Source organism: Oncorhynchus kisutch, linkage group LG1, assembly GCF_002021735.2.
Source record: "Oncorhynchus kisutch isolate 150728-3 linkage group LG1, Okis_V2, whole genome shotgun sequence".
Lineage (NCBI taxonomy): Eukaryota > Metazoa > Chordata > Actinopteri > Salmoniformes > Salmonidae > Oncorhynchus > Oncorhynchus kisutch.
Window position 1 is genome coordinate 71,936,804 of NC_034174.2, and position 16,342 is coordinate 71,953,145.

Consider the following 16,342-nt stretch of genomic DNA (forward strand, 5'->3'; position numbering starts at 1 on the left):
TGTAATTATTCGATTTTAGGTATAGGCTACACATGTTGATTTTGTTGATGTGGATCTATAGGTAATAATTTATATTTTGGCATTAGGTCTATTGTTTGTAGTTAATGGGTTTATCACTTTATAAATGTTTGGCTGTAGTAGCACAAAATAATTTTGCCCGGAGTATTCAGACATTTTTACAGTGTATCTTCACTCCCACATTCTCATAAAACTCAGTGATAAACACCTTCCACTGAGGAAGTGCACAGAGGCAATAAACTGTCTCGAATGTCTATTGTGGTCACGACAAACAAAGCCAACATTTATGAAGTCGGTATAGAATGTTTATACAAGTGTTATCTCATGGTCTTAGCATATAGGCATTGTACTGTAGAGCATAATATGCTGTAGCTCACATGTAAAGAAAGACTTAGGCCTGCCTGCCTGCTATCACATCTACCCTGTGTGTCCCAAATGGCACCCTATTCCCTTTATAGTGCACTACTTTTGACCAGGGCCTATAGGGATTCTTTATCACTATTATAGGGAATAGGGTTCCGTTTGGGACATAGCCCATAGACCTGCCTGCTATCACGTCTCTCATGTAATCTAACTAGTCTAGAGCTGATTTCTCTCATTTGATAAATGGCTGCTATAAATTCGAAGGCCTGTCCCAAATGGCACCCTATTCCCTTTATAGTGCACTACTTTTGACCAGGGCCTATAGGGATTCTTTATCACTATTATAGGGAATAGGGTTCCGTTTGGGACATAGCCCATAGACCTGCCTGCTATCACGTCTCTCATGTAATCTAACTAGTCTAGAGCTGATTTCTCTCATTTGATAAATGGCTGCTATAAATTCTAAGGCCAGATGACCATACAGATGACCAAAAAAAAGTGCTCTCTTGAACCTAAAACGTTTATACCTGGAACCAAAAAGGGTTCTCCTATGGGAACAGCCGAAGAACCCTCTTGGAACCCTTTTTTTCCACGTTTACAGTCAGAGCACCGTACTGTTGCTGTATAAGGAAAGATTTGAGCAATGCTCTCCCAGTGCTGCCAAAATCTAAAAGGCTGAAGTTGTCTTGGAACAATGTCCCCTGTGGACTTCTGTTGATTTATCTACATAGTCTACCTCTCTGATGTTAGGAAACTTATGATGGAGATTTCAAACAACTGATAACAGTGTAGTGGGTACAGATTCAGAGACACTTTAGCCCAGAATCAGCATGGATTCACCCTTTTAGTATTAAATCTCTTGAAATCGATATATTGTTGACAAGCCAAGGAGACATAGCCCTTTACTATGCATCTCCTATCTGCTTTCACATTTCCACAAGCAGAAGGTCTATTAATAGAATTACCACAGAGATGAACTTTTTTTCAACCCAAATTACCATCTCCTTCATATCACTTTATGAATACTCACTAACCTTTCCGTTTATAAAATGGGAAACGTCCACTTCTCCCTCTCAACTAAATTATTTCTGAGACCTATCCATATCAGTTGAATGAAAAACAATATTTCTACGAATCCCTATATTTACCTAAGCCAGGATTCCTCAACTGGCAATGAATCTATTTGGCCACCTAAGACTGTAAAAACACCAGCAAATCAGCTCCAAGTGACTTTCATTTTGGAAAACTGTTCCAAAGTATTCCCACCCATAATAGAGAGATACACTGAGTATACCAAACATTAAGAACACATTCGTAATATTGAATTGCAGGCCCCCTTTTGCCCTCTGAACATTCTCAATTCATCGGGGCATGGACTCTACAAGGTGTCGAAAGCATTCCACAGGGATGCTAGCCCATGTTGACTCCAATGCTTCCCACAGTTATGTCAAGTTGGCTGGATGTCCTTTGGGTGGTGGACCATTCTTTAAAAACACGGAAACTGTTGAGCGTGAAAAACACAGCAGTGTTGCAGTTCTTGACACAAACCAGTGCGCCTGGCACCGACTACCATACCCCGTTCAAAGGCACATAAATATTTTGTCTTGTCCATTCACAATCCATGTCTCAATTGTCTCCAGGCTTAAAAATCCTTCTTTAACCGGTCTCCTCCCCTTCATCTACACTGCTTAAAGTGGATTTATTAAGTGACATCAATAAGGGATCATAGCTTTCACCTGGTCAGTCTGTGTCATGGAAAGAGCAGGTGTTCCTAATGTTTTTTATACTCAGTATATGTGATCGTGTACAAATGTAACTAATGTTTGAAATGGTTATGTTTTAGTCAAATATTATATATGTTTGGGCGCCTTGTGTTCAATTTGCAGTCTATTATGTATAATTATGTTCCGGCCCCCTGACCATCCGATCAAGACAAAATGGGCCAGCAGCTGAATCTAGTTGATGATCCCTGACCTAAACTGATTATGAAGTGAGAAACGTCCTCCTCCTTCCCTCTCCCCGGTCCCTGCTCCCTCTCTTTTTCTCTCTCCTTGTTCTCTATCTCACCCCCCCTCCACTCTCCTCTCATCCCTCCCTCCTTCCTTGTGTTCCGTGGGGCAGCTCAGAACTGTAGCTGGAGAGCCCTAGTGACGTCCCTGTGTTGCCTAGACTCAGCGCAGGTCACACAAACATCTGCCTGCTGCTGCCGTGGGCCAAGCCTCTCTCTTCTCTCTCTCACCCGTCTCCCCCATCCTCATTTCCTCTTTCGCCATAAAAGGGAACACAACATTCTTATCTCACTCTGAGAATGACATCGCTCTGAGCCCTGGAAACTCAAGTCTATACCTAGAGTCAGACATCTTTCTTTACCTTGCCTCCTGTTTCCCCAGTCAGATATCTTGTACTGTAGTGTTGCAGGTTGTTGTATTGAACTGTACTGTAACAAAGACATGACTTGAATAGCCTGCCATTGCATCGGCAAGTCATCTAAAGAGAAACTAGTTATGAATATGATGTCTATCCATATTCTATGAGATGAACAGGTGTTCCTGTACCTGTTTGTTTACTGAGTGTTAATTCATGGAGATGTTATTTTTGCTGCTCCTGTAGACACAGTATCAATGGTGACAGAAAAGATGCTTTACAGAAGCAACCTGCTTTTGGCATCCCTAGGAGTGATGCCATGCACTATTCCTAGAACTCTTTAGCTAATTCTTAGAACTACAGCTCTATCTGCGGATCTCCCTAGCCCTGCCTAGGTTGCACCTCTGCTCAGGCAGTCCAAATCTTTTCTCAGACAGATACATAGCTATATATGCAGAGGAAATAGAATTATGACTGTTGTTATTCACTGGGCCGATTGCCTGAAAATAGGTAGCATTGTTCCACCATTTTTATTGTACATTGGAAGTGTGTGCAACATCTGTATAAATACGATTGAGTACAGTGCTGCTTCACTGCACCAGAGAGCAGCGTTGTTTGTTCTGAGCTTAAATCAGAACGCAATTACATTTCTATGGGGACAAATGTATCTACAAACATATGGCTCTGTCAACTGTTTGTCCATCTATGGCTACAAATGGTAGTCATGGGGGCCGCTGGGGACATAAAGTGTATGTATGGTAAATTATTTAAAGAACTCCGAAAATATGTATTTGTCTTGGATAGTTTTCAGATCCCATATAGATTGTGCTGTATAAGGAGAATTTGGTTATGACCTAATACTCATGTCAATAAATCATGACCTTTTTATGCCGTTTTTGGAGGTGAGGGACAAAGCCGGTGAGATTGATATACACTTATGGTTCATGCCCATGTAATCACCAAGTACTGTACTTGTGCATGGCAAAACCCTTCATCTCTCTCTACATCCTTGTAATCAACAGTGATCATCAACAACAACAATACCCTAGTCTGGAATGGTGTCCATTTCCTCTTCTACTGTAAGTAACCTTCTCCCAGTCAGAAATGTGGACACCCACCCTCATCACCACCTCCTCCGCATAACCCCAGTCAGACACTTTCTGTCAGAGATGAGTTGAGGCTGAATGAGGCAGGCATCTTGGAGAACCAGAGGAGGAGAGTATGTCTTGGTTCGGACCTATCAGAAGGGCTTCTTTCTCGGCTACAGGCCGTGCCTGGATTGCTGCCTCGTCCTGACTTCTGCACTTACCCCGTCAGGGTTTTCCACCTCGTCCGTCCTTCATCTCCCCCCCCCCCCCCCCCCCCGCACCTCCCACTTTTCTTGGGTCATACATAATGTCTACTGCCTGAGATACAGTCTGTTACACTGTCATTAAAGGGCAATGAATAAACGGAGAAACAAACAAAGCGGCAGTGAGAGGAGAGGTGGAGGGATGAGCAGGGCTCAGGGAGCGGAAAGTCTATACAGACTAAATAACTCCTAACTGTGGTGTGTGCTGGAGAACTGGCGCTTTGAAAATAGTCAGCGCGAGTACCTCATGAAATATAACTTAATGGAATCAACACCCTAGGAATAAGATGACATTTCACAAAAGTGAACTATCCCTTTAAACACACAAATTGAATGCTAATCTGTTGAGGTGATGTCATTAACATCATATGAATGTATATTGATAATAACCCATACTGATCACCAAAACTCTCATAACAAAGACTGATATATTATCTAATGATTTATGTTATGATAAAAAAACACTGAGATGTCATCAGAGGGAGATGCTACAAGTAAATAGTGCAGAGTTATCCCCATAGAAACACCCCTACTTGTTTGAACAATACCGTTGCTGCTGGACCATATTTAGTCACTGGGGCCCAGGCCACCTGCACTAGACTTTTAAGCTGCCCAGATTCCATCCAGACCCCACAGTCCTTATATGGCACAGTGCGTTGCGTCTCTGCATTTCTCTCTCTTTCTCTCTCTCCTTTCTCCTTCCTTACTACACACCAGCCCCCCTGATCTTGATGTTGACCAGAGACCGAGCCAGCAGGTTTCCAACCCCTAGTCATCCCCCTCCATCTTGGTCCCTTGAACTGTCATCGTCGTTTAGCACACATACCAATGGCGATGTGCTGTTTGGCACCGGAGAGAGGCCCAGTCATGGCGTCACAAAGCAAGGTGATTTATTGAGCCAATCAGGTGTCCTTATATAGGTTTTCCATTGGACTAGAGATAGAGGAGCAGGAAAGAGGGAGAAGAGGGGAATGCGATGTGTGTAACAATATGGGGACACACAAACACATGGGACGCATCCCCTTCCTCCCCCATCCTCCACCTTCCTCCCTCGTCCTCCAGTAGTGTGTATCAAGGGGAATCTCTCTCTCTCTTCCCCCTCCTCTAAAGTCCATCAAGGCTGATTTTCTCCTCTGGTAACAGCTGGGCTGCCTTGATGGGAGTGGGACTGGACCTTTGTATATACAATAGTACTGTATGTCAATGGGCCTGGACCACAAAACCTCTGGGACGAAGTGCCATTAAACATCATCAGAAGTGTCATGGAGATGAATTGCCAATGGAGATGAATTGCCCATATTATTTATTTTGACAGGCCTAAGTACCATCAAGTGAACAGACAGACTGTAGAGACACAGACTGTATATGTATGCATGGGATATACTGAGATTCCCATGATTTAGAGTTCAAAATAGTGAAAAGGGGAGCCAAGTTTGAGTTAAATTGATGTAATTTCCAAAGGTTCTGCGTGATATGATGTGTGCCGAGGGCTCTTGGTGTTGATGGAAGTGTGCCATTTGGAAAGAGACAGTGACAGTGTAAATTCTAAACATCATCCTTAAAAACAGACAAATGACACTGATAACCACTGTTTACTATAGATGTTGTTGAGCTCCTTGGGCAATATTCCCACAGTAGGTCCATAGGGGGGTCATATAGTCCTTGGATGACTCATCACCCGCATATTCAACAGTTTCTATGAAGGTATAATATTAAATAATTACCATTAATTTAATTGCACTTACAAGTAGGCTATACATATATACTGTACACACACCCCATAACGTTTGCCATTATGCTCACTGAAAGAAAATGAATATGAAGAGATACTAAAGTGTACTATGCATACCAGATAACTATAAAGTGTGTCCGCGTCAAATTAAAATACGCGCAGCCAAATTGCAATTCGTTCTGCTTTTCAGCGTCAAGCACGCTGTGAACATGACAGTACCACAGAGTCTTCAAACAAGTACCGTCTTGGACAGTACTTTCGCGCTCTGCGGTAGAATTTGATGATTTTCTGCTGTCAAATCAGAGAGGGGAGGGTCTGCGCGTGCGACTCCACCCTCCGGGTTTAAATGGTAAAGCGAGGTAATTACCAGGGTAATTTGGACGGTTCGTCTTTGGAGTAGGCTACCCTGTCAACCGCAGGACGCTCCAAACCACAACTTTCCAAATCCCCCCTGCTGATTCGAATTCATCAAATTTGTAAGTCATTTATTTTTATGCAAGGCCATTGTTTTACTTTGATACAAGTTGGAGAGAATGAGAGTGCACTTGTTGTTTTGCGCGCACCTTTATTATGCACGCTTAGCGACATGGATTGTGGCTCTTGAAACTGACATTTTTGTTTATCACATGTACCCTATATTGTAATTCCTTCATGTGTTTAGGTTTCACACACAGCATTTATCACTGAGCAAAATTACCAGAAAATAGATATCGGATATCAATTATCACTGTTCATCTCTGTTACAATTGCATGCTTTTGACAGCTGTTTTCGCATGACTCTAATGTAAATGCAGAACAAGCCAAATCACCCCAGAAGAAATGACTATCCGTGGTAGCCGATACAATGTAACTGCTGTGCTGACATCTGTCTGATGCAGTCATATGATGATGTGGTTAAAGAGTCTGTGACCTTTTTATGTTGGCCATCTTTATCAGCGAATTCTTCCCTTTTATCAGTGCAGCACAACATTGCCTAACAATGCCTTTCTTTACCATGTTTTCTATACACTAACCAGCAGCCATGTTATTTATACTGTAACAGCTTGGAATAACAGCTTGACTGAATTATTTACACCAGTAGTGCCATGCTATAGGAAGTAAGGGGAAGTTGACTTTGTCTAGCTGAAAGAAGAAACCGGCTGAACGCTAACCAGGGTGTTTCCTGTTCTCCTAATATGGTAGTTTTAAAGCTGTCTGTCTTGATGCCGAACTTTGCGGTGTGGTGGCTCAGGGTAGACTTGTCACTTGTGAGAGTCGTATCCTCTCCAAAATGTCTGTGACTGAGCAGAAAGACATTGGGGTCGTCGTCATAGTAACTGAGGTTGACCTGATGTTGAAAAACAACCTCATAGTTTGCTGACAGGAGAAGTGGCTATCATATGATTATGCTGCATGGGAGTTTGAGTAAAGCAAGCATGTGGTTTTCTATCTCTGTCTGAGGACTTTGTTACCTCTCAGCTATCTTGTCTCTGACTTTGGAGATTCATTTTGACGGCCTTTGTCGATCCACCACAGAGAGCCTGCAGCATCATCGAAATGTTTTCAACCAACTGTCAGCCAAGTTTCACCAAGTCTTTTGGTGAAATAGAGCACTGCTCTAAGGCACAAGTGAAAACAACATGGTCAGAAGGTCTATCAGGAGAAAATAAAGGCAGATTCTTTTAAAGGTGGAGAACGGCCAAACTGCCTAATAAGAAGAGAGGTGTTTGGAGTAAGAAACACGTGAGACACAATAGCAGTAGAACCTAAGACTGAAATGCATCGTACTCTGACTATCTCTGGGCAGGTAGTTACAACATTAACCTTAATTGCATTTCAATGACCTTACAGGACCTGGCTTTAACATTTTTATTTGGATGTACTGGATTGGAGTGTTTATTCATCACATACCTCCGCATGCAAATCTATTGGAATCCGGTATCATTACACCCGGTTTTCGCTCACTAGGATAACTTTGTCTGTATTTACATGTGGGCCTATTGCAGTTCATCAGGACTCAGAGCGCAACAAATCAGCTGCCTGGCTACCAACACTCCTTGCTCCGCCCAAAAGATACGTTTCCTCTCCACAATGAGTCTGGATCTGAGTACTTCCCTGACGATTTCTAGAACGCAAACACATTCTAACTGTTCTGATTGGTCTCAGAAACCCGACTGCTTTTAGACTTTAAAAAAATTGACTTTGATACTCTGATTGGTTAGAAATGATCCTATTGCTGATGACTTTGTTTTGTCCAACACACCTCACTTTGACATCACCACAAACGACTTCAATGATGGCAGTCTCAGACTGAAGTATGTAGTGAACATAGAGCAGAGTTTGAGACATCAGGCGAGGAAAATCAGGGCCTTCGTGTTAGTTGACACAGAATACCAGCCGATATACCAGAGTGGTGAATGTGTTAGATTATGTGATAGTTGGTAGAATTACCTTTTATTTGGCCTAACTCTTATCCTGGCATAGCTGAGTGCAATCCATTTGAGTCGTCAAGGCTTGATGATGCAGTGTTTAGTAACAGTACAGTAACTATTAGGAAATTAGTTTTTGCAATGAAGCCAGGAATCAGGGAAGGGATGTAATGATGAGGGAGAGGGTAAAGCCTTTCACAGGCCCAGGGGTCACCATTCAGCCCCTACAAATAGAAAGGTCAAGTAGTCTCCTGGGCAACCAGTCCATTCATACACAAATAATTTAAACAGTGGTTTATTTGGAACTTAGCGGGTCAGTGGATGTACGTGCAAGACCACAGGAGGTTCCACCATTTAATGAAAATGGTTCCTACTCAATCTCTCTACTATTCTGTGATGAGTTGGACATTTGCCTCGTACCAGATACCAGGATTAGATACGACAATCAATGAGTTCTTATCTGATGATACATGAAGTGATTCCTTATCTTCTGGCTTTGCTTCCTGGAAAGACAAACTTTGCTACTGAGAATTTCACCATAATTTTACTGTACCCTCCCCTTTCTCCTCTCCTCCCGCTCCTCTCTTCTCTACCCTGTTTTCCCCTGCCCCTCATTCTCCTGACAGTATTGACAAACAGAATCCTCAGACTCCTCTCCTCCTCCACCTCATCCTCCCTAATTTTCCCTCCCTATCATGCTCTTCAAGTACGGTCTTATAGTCTCTACCCAGGCTGGACTGCTTCCTATCAGCAAACTGCCACCCTGTCAGCCCCCTACTCAGACAACTGTCGTCAGTGTACGCTGGCTGAGAACAAAGGTGAACACGCGTTGACACAACAAGATGAAGAGCGAGACAGAGGAGAGAAGGGGGTGAGGAACCACTGACCATGCGTTGACACGACGGGAAGGAAAGTGCTGACATTTTATGGATTTTCGGGATAAGAGAGAAAGATATAAAAATAGTAGAGAGAAAGAGAGAGCGGTCTAAATTGTTTGAGAGGTGCAGAAAAGTTCAAGGGAGTGAACACACTTGTCTTGCTGCATCTACAGTGACAGTACTGGAGGGGAGTGTCAGGAAAAGTCCACTTATCCTCAGTCAGTAAAGGAAATAGTTCATACTGAATCCGCTGTAATGTCTCCTCTTCATACACAACCTTGGACTACTTTGTTGTGTATTAGTACGGCCCCAGTTCATTCTGTGCTGTGCTCTGCAACCATTGCAAATAAGGAACAGGGTAGAGGACAATGTCCTTTTTACTAAAAAAAGTGTTTCACTCTGGCTAAGTGGATATTTATGCTTTTGTGGGTAGTTTGGCTCTGGCTGGTCCCAGGGGACGCAGTGACAATCTTTCCCAGGAGGACTTGTGACTTGTTCGCATAGTTCCCATTTCTAGTCCTAGAAAGAGCATGTCAGTCTGTGACTGGGCTGGATAGGAATGATGGGTGCAGGGACTCCATGATGTAGTGCAATTTATTATAGTCTGAATCTTATCAAGCAAGAGTAGATTGATTTACCAGCACAAAGGTCAACATTTATCATTAGTTATGTCGTATGTCTGCATGGTCTGATTGTAATTTAAAAGATAGTGTGTCAGAATCCTTTAGACACTGTAGTACTATTGAACTGGATCCATTACAGTGGAGGCTGCTGAGGGGAGGACGGCTCATAGTAATGCCCGGAATGGAGTCCATGCGATAGTATCAACCACATGGAAATCACATGTTTGATACCATTCTATTGATTTCATTCCAGTTATTATTATGAGCCGTCCTCCCCTCAGCAGCCTCCACTGACCCGTTGGTGTTTTCTATTAGGGTGTTAATCACAGCAAGTTGTTACCAAGATTCCAGTAATGCATTCATAACAGCACTGAATGATAAAATACTAGCACTGAGTTTGCCATAGATCTGTGCACCTGCTATGGCTCCATTTCCTACAGGTATGACTCAGAGCCCAGCAGCTAGCTAGCTAGCATCCCTCCCTCCTTCCCACCACCACACGACACTACACAGCCACAGAGGAGAACAGCACAGCAGCGGGACCATGTGAAGCATGAACCATGAACCCCCCCCCCCAAAAAAACAAGCTCTCCCTCTCTGTCTGTTATCATTTTGGCGTAAACTCCAAATTGTGTGGACCAGCTGTAGACATACTCTTCCCTATAAGGGCTTTGTTTGGGAGTTGAACTTGCCTGGCTGTTTAGGTCCATCGAAAGGCCTGCTCCAGAGAAGCAGGCCATATATGGGCATCACAGCACGGGACTGCAATGTAGTGGACGGTGCTGCACAGGAGAGAGGGGGAATGAAGAAAAATTGACTTTATTGTTGTTGGAGCATTTTTATTCTGATTAGGGTATGGGTAAACCCCTCACTTGTAAAAGTGTATAGCACTTACAGTACACGAGATGAGAAGATCGATGTAAGTCCTTATCGCATATGGTACAGTTACTTAGAACTCGTTTCCCAGAGTCTATCGTCATGCCTAAACTAGGCACTGTAATGGTTGTAGTCTCCCTTGTGGCTCGTGTTTGAGCGTGTAGGAGGCTAAACCCGAAGAGGGGGGGGGGGGGGGGGGTCTGTGAGAATTACTGTATTCTGGGAGTTTCTGGATGGATGAAGAAATGTTAACCCTTTGAGTGTCCATGCCTTCTGTGGACATATGGCTGGCAGTGGTAGGAGAGTGTATATGTAGTGTCTGACTCGTACACCATTTAGTTAATAACCCCTTGAGTATGTTTTGGAAGTGCTGGACTGAAAACAGAGTTTTCTGTGTGAGAATGTATTTATGGAAAGAATTATGCAATTTATGGAGCTATACCACTGACCCTTGACCTTGTGGTTGCTGTGCACGACCCAGACCCATAACCCCCTTCTCTGAGTCGATGACTAGCCAAACCATAAACACAAACCAAACCAATCCAGTCTTTTAACATTTGAATATTTCTTCTCTCTTTCTCCCACAAGCACCCCTATCTCTATCCCCATCTCCAGCTGCCCCCCCCCCCCCCCCGCCCCCCCAAAAGACAGAAGGTCTTAGAAGATCCAACATCCTCCACCGACCACCAAGATGGCTAATAAAAAACCGATGACTGAGGACGAGAAGTTCCTCTTCCTGGACAAGGACTTCATCAACAGTCCCATGGCCCAGGCCGACTGGTCAGCCAAGAAGCTGGTGTGGATCCCCTCAGAGAAGAATGGCTTCGAGGCGGCGAGCGTCAAGGAGGAGCACGGGGACGAGTGTCTGGTAGAGCTGGCCGACAACGGGAAGAAGGTGACGGTGAATAAGGATGATATCCAGAAAATGAACCCTCCCAAGTTCAGTAAGGTGGAGGACATGGCCGAGCTCACCTGCCTGAACGAGGCGTCGGTGCTGCACAACATCCGGGAGAGGTACTTCTCCGGGCTCATCTATGTGAGTTGGACACTCTACTTTCACACAGATACACACTTGTACAGTACACAACCTGAGGTAAATGAATTCTGTCCCACTGGGACAGACGTCAATTCAATGTCCATTCCACTTTGGTTCAAACTTAATTTCCTTGAAATGACGTGGAGACGACGTTGATTCAACCAGTGTGTGGCCAGGCACCACTACATGAGAATATATGGTCGTAGAAGCACACAGACTCATAAATACTCACAATAATACACAGTCTTCACAATCTGAGAAAGAGGTCCTTGCTACCAGCAAAAAGGACTGTGATACACATGACAGTCAAGGGTAATTTCAAACACAGCAATTTAATAAGTGTAGAATAACCATGTTGGCTTATTATAAATAATCAACAGGGTGGTTCGAGCCCTGAATGCTGATTAGGCTGACAGCCGTGGTATATTGACCATATATCACAAACCCCAGAGGTGCCTTTTGCTTAATAATAACCCTGCTCATCCTTGTTTTCTCTGCAGACATACTCTGGCCTGTTCTGTGTAGTGGTGAACCCATACAAGATGCTGCCCATCTACTCTGAGAAAATCATTGAGATGTACAAAGGGAAGAAACGCCACGAAGTTCCCCCTCACATCTACTCCATCACTGACAATGCCTACAGAAACATGATGCAAGGTAGGTTCATTGTTCATAGTTACACCTCTTCCTGATACTGTAGCTTCTTTGTCTGGGAAGGCAGGGTTGGTGTCGCTTCAATTCAGTCCATCAATTGACTGAAATGAAATGTTTGGAGTGTCAGTTTACCTGCTGAATTGAAATGAATGACATTTGATTTGATCCCAACCCTGCTTGAGGGCCATGGTATCTCACCACAGCTAATCTTCCTATCTAGCTAGCTACTATCTTGGGAGAATTAAAAGTGGTTTGTATAATATCAGCTGCTACAAAACAGTGATTGCAACAGTCTTGTGTCAGCTGTCTTTAGGTCAACAAATTAACAAAACATTTTCAATCACTCAACAATAGCTTCAATACTCTTCAAAAGGTACAATATTTTATCAACTCAGCAGCAGCCAAACTGCAGTGCAGAATACTGCAGATATATAATTCAGCAATAAGGCCCAAGGGGTGATAAATGGCCAATATATCACAAACCCTGAGGTGCCTTATTGTTATTATAAACTGGTTACCAACATAATTAGAGCACTTAAAATACATGTTTTGTTATACCAGTGGTATACGGCTGTGAGCCAATCAGCATTCAGGGCTCGACCCAACCAGTTTATAATGCACATGGGCCATATACCACAAACACCCGAGGTGCCTTATTGCTTAAATATACTATAGCCTTACATGCTCTATCAATGCCCTCAATGGTCAAAAACCTCTCTTCCTGAAGTATGTGGGCTGTGAAACTGCATTAAAAACAATGTAAAAAAAAGCTTACTTCAATGAAAGTTAATGAACAGAAGCAGAAAAAGCCTTTTAGTAGCTCATTCAAAGAGAAATCTGGACACGAGGTGACGATGGGCTAACTCTGCTTACAGTAAATGCCAGTGAAGGGCTCTTGGCTAGCCCATACACTGCTAAGACTAAGAGAGGACAAGAGGCTAATATCGTGATGTGGACAACTCAGCGTTTCCCACAAGGCTTTATGTGATGCCAGAGGTCAGGGGTCATGCGGGACCTAGTTGACCCCAAGGATTTTATAAGAATTCTGGGGGATTTTCAGAGGAGCTTACTGACATCTGGCTTTAGAGAGATGGAGGACGGGAAGTCGGAAGACACTTCCTGTTGGAATCTTCAATAAAATATGCTCTCCATTTAGCCTTTTCTGTCTGTTGCTTTAGGAACAAAGATAAACTATGGAAGTTTATCTTAAGTTGCTAACTTCTGACAATATTTCTGTCCATTTAAATGACTCATTTTGGCCCAAAAGCAAAAGTTCCCAGAGACAAACATTTCTGTATTTACCCCCTTGATTCAAGCACTTGTATAATTTATTGTAAATTCTAATCAGATTGTAGATATCAGACCCTTTTTTTATGTTTTAAATTCTACAATTGACATTTTAGCTGTAAGTAAATGTTAACAGTTTATTTAAATGATCATCACTTTTTTGACAGTACATGTCAATTATGCGGCAATAAATGACACTATACAACAACATGTTCTCACACGGGCTTTGTGGTTATATCACACTTCCAGCCAGTCACTGTGTTGCTTACCATGCATCAACAAAACTTAGATCTGACTCACTCAAACAAATCCATAACCACACAGAGGCTGTTCTTCTGCTAAGTTTGTTGGCATACCACGTTCCTTACCAAGTCACTACTTCAGCATGGTTACTCTTCACCAGTTTTACACCACTGAGCCAAGCTGAGGCAAATGTATCGCACTGGCCTGCTTACTCATCTACGGTAGTTGTGAAAAGAATGTGACACAAATGTATCTGAGTCAGCACAGTATGGTTCAGGTTGGCACGATAGTCTAAAAAGAGTATTAATGAACCTAACATTGCAGTCAAACAGCAGAGCAGTCACTTCTTTGGGGAAAAAAACAACACCATCTCTCCTTTAGACTTCATTTTGACAATTTTCTGACCAATGGGGTCCTCCCAGAACATGACCTTGGAAGCACATTGTAAATGATGTAAGAACCAACCCTCTCCATTGTTCAAAGTGCTGCAGCATGATGAGAGAAGTTAGAATAAGCCCTGTGATGCTGGCCAAGCAGAAACACACCTCACTCCTACTCGAGCTCAAGTTCCCTATTATGTAGTACCCGGTTTAAGTACTGGATACATTTCTAGTCATGCATCACAAAGAGGAGAGCAAACACACTGACTTGATTATCCTCTCTTTTTATCAGTCACTCCAACTTCATAAACTTGAAACCCCATGTTTATATCATTTGGATTTAGGTCTTAGATGGACTTTCTTACACTCGTAAGTCAGGTTAAGCCTGTGTGTGTGTGCGTTCAGGATACCGTGCTACACACACACACACACAACAGATCCCCCTAGAAGCTGCCTGCAGTTCTGTGGGTTCTTGTCAGATAGCATTTGACATTCCAGCTCAGTCAGAATTAACACATTAGTGTGTGTGTGTGTATGCAGCTCCTAGGGGGATCTGTCAGGTGAACAGGAAACAAGGCAGGTCGAGGTTAAACAAAACCACAACAAGAATGTTAAGCCCTCATTGGATAAATTTATGAATTGTGCCACTGACACTTTATAACTACTTTGGCAGAATAATAACAAAGTTAATCAATGTTTTTACCAGCAATTTATTTAATTTTTTTACTAAGTTTGATCTACATTGGTCTGATTGTTACTCGATTTGATCTGTTTTGAGAAATGTGGAGTAATTTAAACAGCATTTTAGTGTGTCTAGCTGTAAAGATCTTTTAAGCTGCTAGATGTGTGCTTATATGAAGAGTTTCTTTCAAACACTAAATAACCATTTTCAGAAATGTTGGAAAATTAGCTTATTGTTTAAAGAACTTACGAAATAGTTATTTTTCAGTGTCTAATCATGGCATGGGGTTGTTCAATGACAGACATGTATTTGTTTGAAATCTATCACTTGATGGTTTCATTTCGGAGAGACAATCATGTTTTTTGCAAAACTATATATATCTGTCTGAGAAATAAGTAGTACTGCTAGGTTTTACACAGACAAATGTAACTTAACTATTTTTTTATTTAAAAAAACTGTACAAATGATACATTTGTGACATCAATATCTAAAAATGAATCAATACAGTAATGAGTATGTAAAACATTTACATTTGTCATTTAGCAGATGCTCTTATCCAGAACAACTTAGTTCATTCATCTTGGGTGACCACATATCAGTCAAATATACAGGAAATGAACATGCCATTCCAGCTAGACAATGAAAATACACAGTCTACCAAATATTAGGAACACCTTGGATTCACCTGATCAGTCTGTCATGGAAAGAGCAGCTGTTCAGTGTATAGCGTTTTCAAAAAAACAAACACATTTTAATACACACCTAAAATTGATAAATAAAATCTGAGAACAATAATATTTGAGGGGGCCCTAAGCAAAATGTTGCAAATTTCCTGCAATTCTACTCTATTTGTCATGGCATGGAGAGATGTTTTTTAATATCATATCTGACTGCGTGACTAACAAAATCAATAGGGGCCCTCCGGTCAGTAATTCTACCATGATAACTACAAGTTTAGATAACACCCCCAAAAATGTTGCTGACATGGGCTGACTGTCAGTGACTGACATAACAAGAAAAAAAATGCAGATGCACAACAACATTTCTAAATTGCACCTTGTGTGTTCTACTATTCTAACTCCCAACAGGAAGTTGGTTAATAGTAGATTATTTTGTATGCATTTTTATCAGCGGGCCAACAAAAGCTGCCCATCTCAAGTGTAGTGTATAACTCATACTTTCTGTTGATGTTGTTTGTGTAGGAATCTACCAACTTAATTGCATGTACACAGGAAATGTCAGTGTGTACATCTACAGCTATGGTGTGTGTATCCAGGGCCGTGAGTAAACATTATGACGATGGACGGTCAATTGCTCGCTGTCTACTCTGTCGCTATGTTTAGATTGGAGTGTTGGGAGTTTTTATTGTTAACAGACTGATAGGATTTCCCACGACAGAATAGAGGAGATGACTAAATGACTAATGGTACGGTCCAAACAAACCCTT

The 16,342-nt window shown here is 42.3% G+C and overlaps 1 protein-coding gene across 4 annotated transcripts in view; it reads left to right on the top strand.

Annotated features, from left to right (window-relative positions):
* Positions 1–6,196: 6,196 nt before the first annotated feature.
* The window catches only part of LOC109886934 (myosin-11), a 40,701-nt gene continuing 30,555 nt past the window's right edge, over positions 6,197–16,342 (top strand). The window contains exons 1-3 of one of the 4 annotated variants that reach the window (XM_031831912.1): positions 6,197–6,304; positions 11,202–11,649; positions 12,150–12,306. In XM_031831912.1, coding sequence (XP_031687772.1) covers positions 11,305–11,649; positions 12,150–12,306 — 502 coding nt within the window. In that variant the 5' untranslated portion in view covers positions 6,197–6,304; positions 11,202–11,304. Of the gene's footprint in view, positions 6,305–11,201; positions 11,650–12,149; positions 12,307–16,342 lie in introns of those variants that run through there. The other 3 variants (XM_031831922.1, XM_031831907.1, XM_031831914.1) reach the window with 3 other exon arrangements.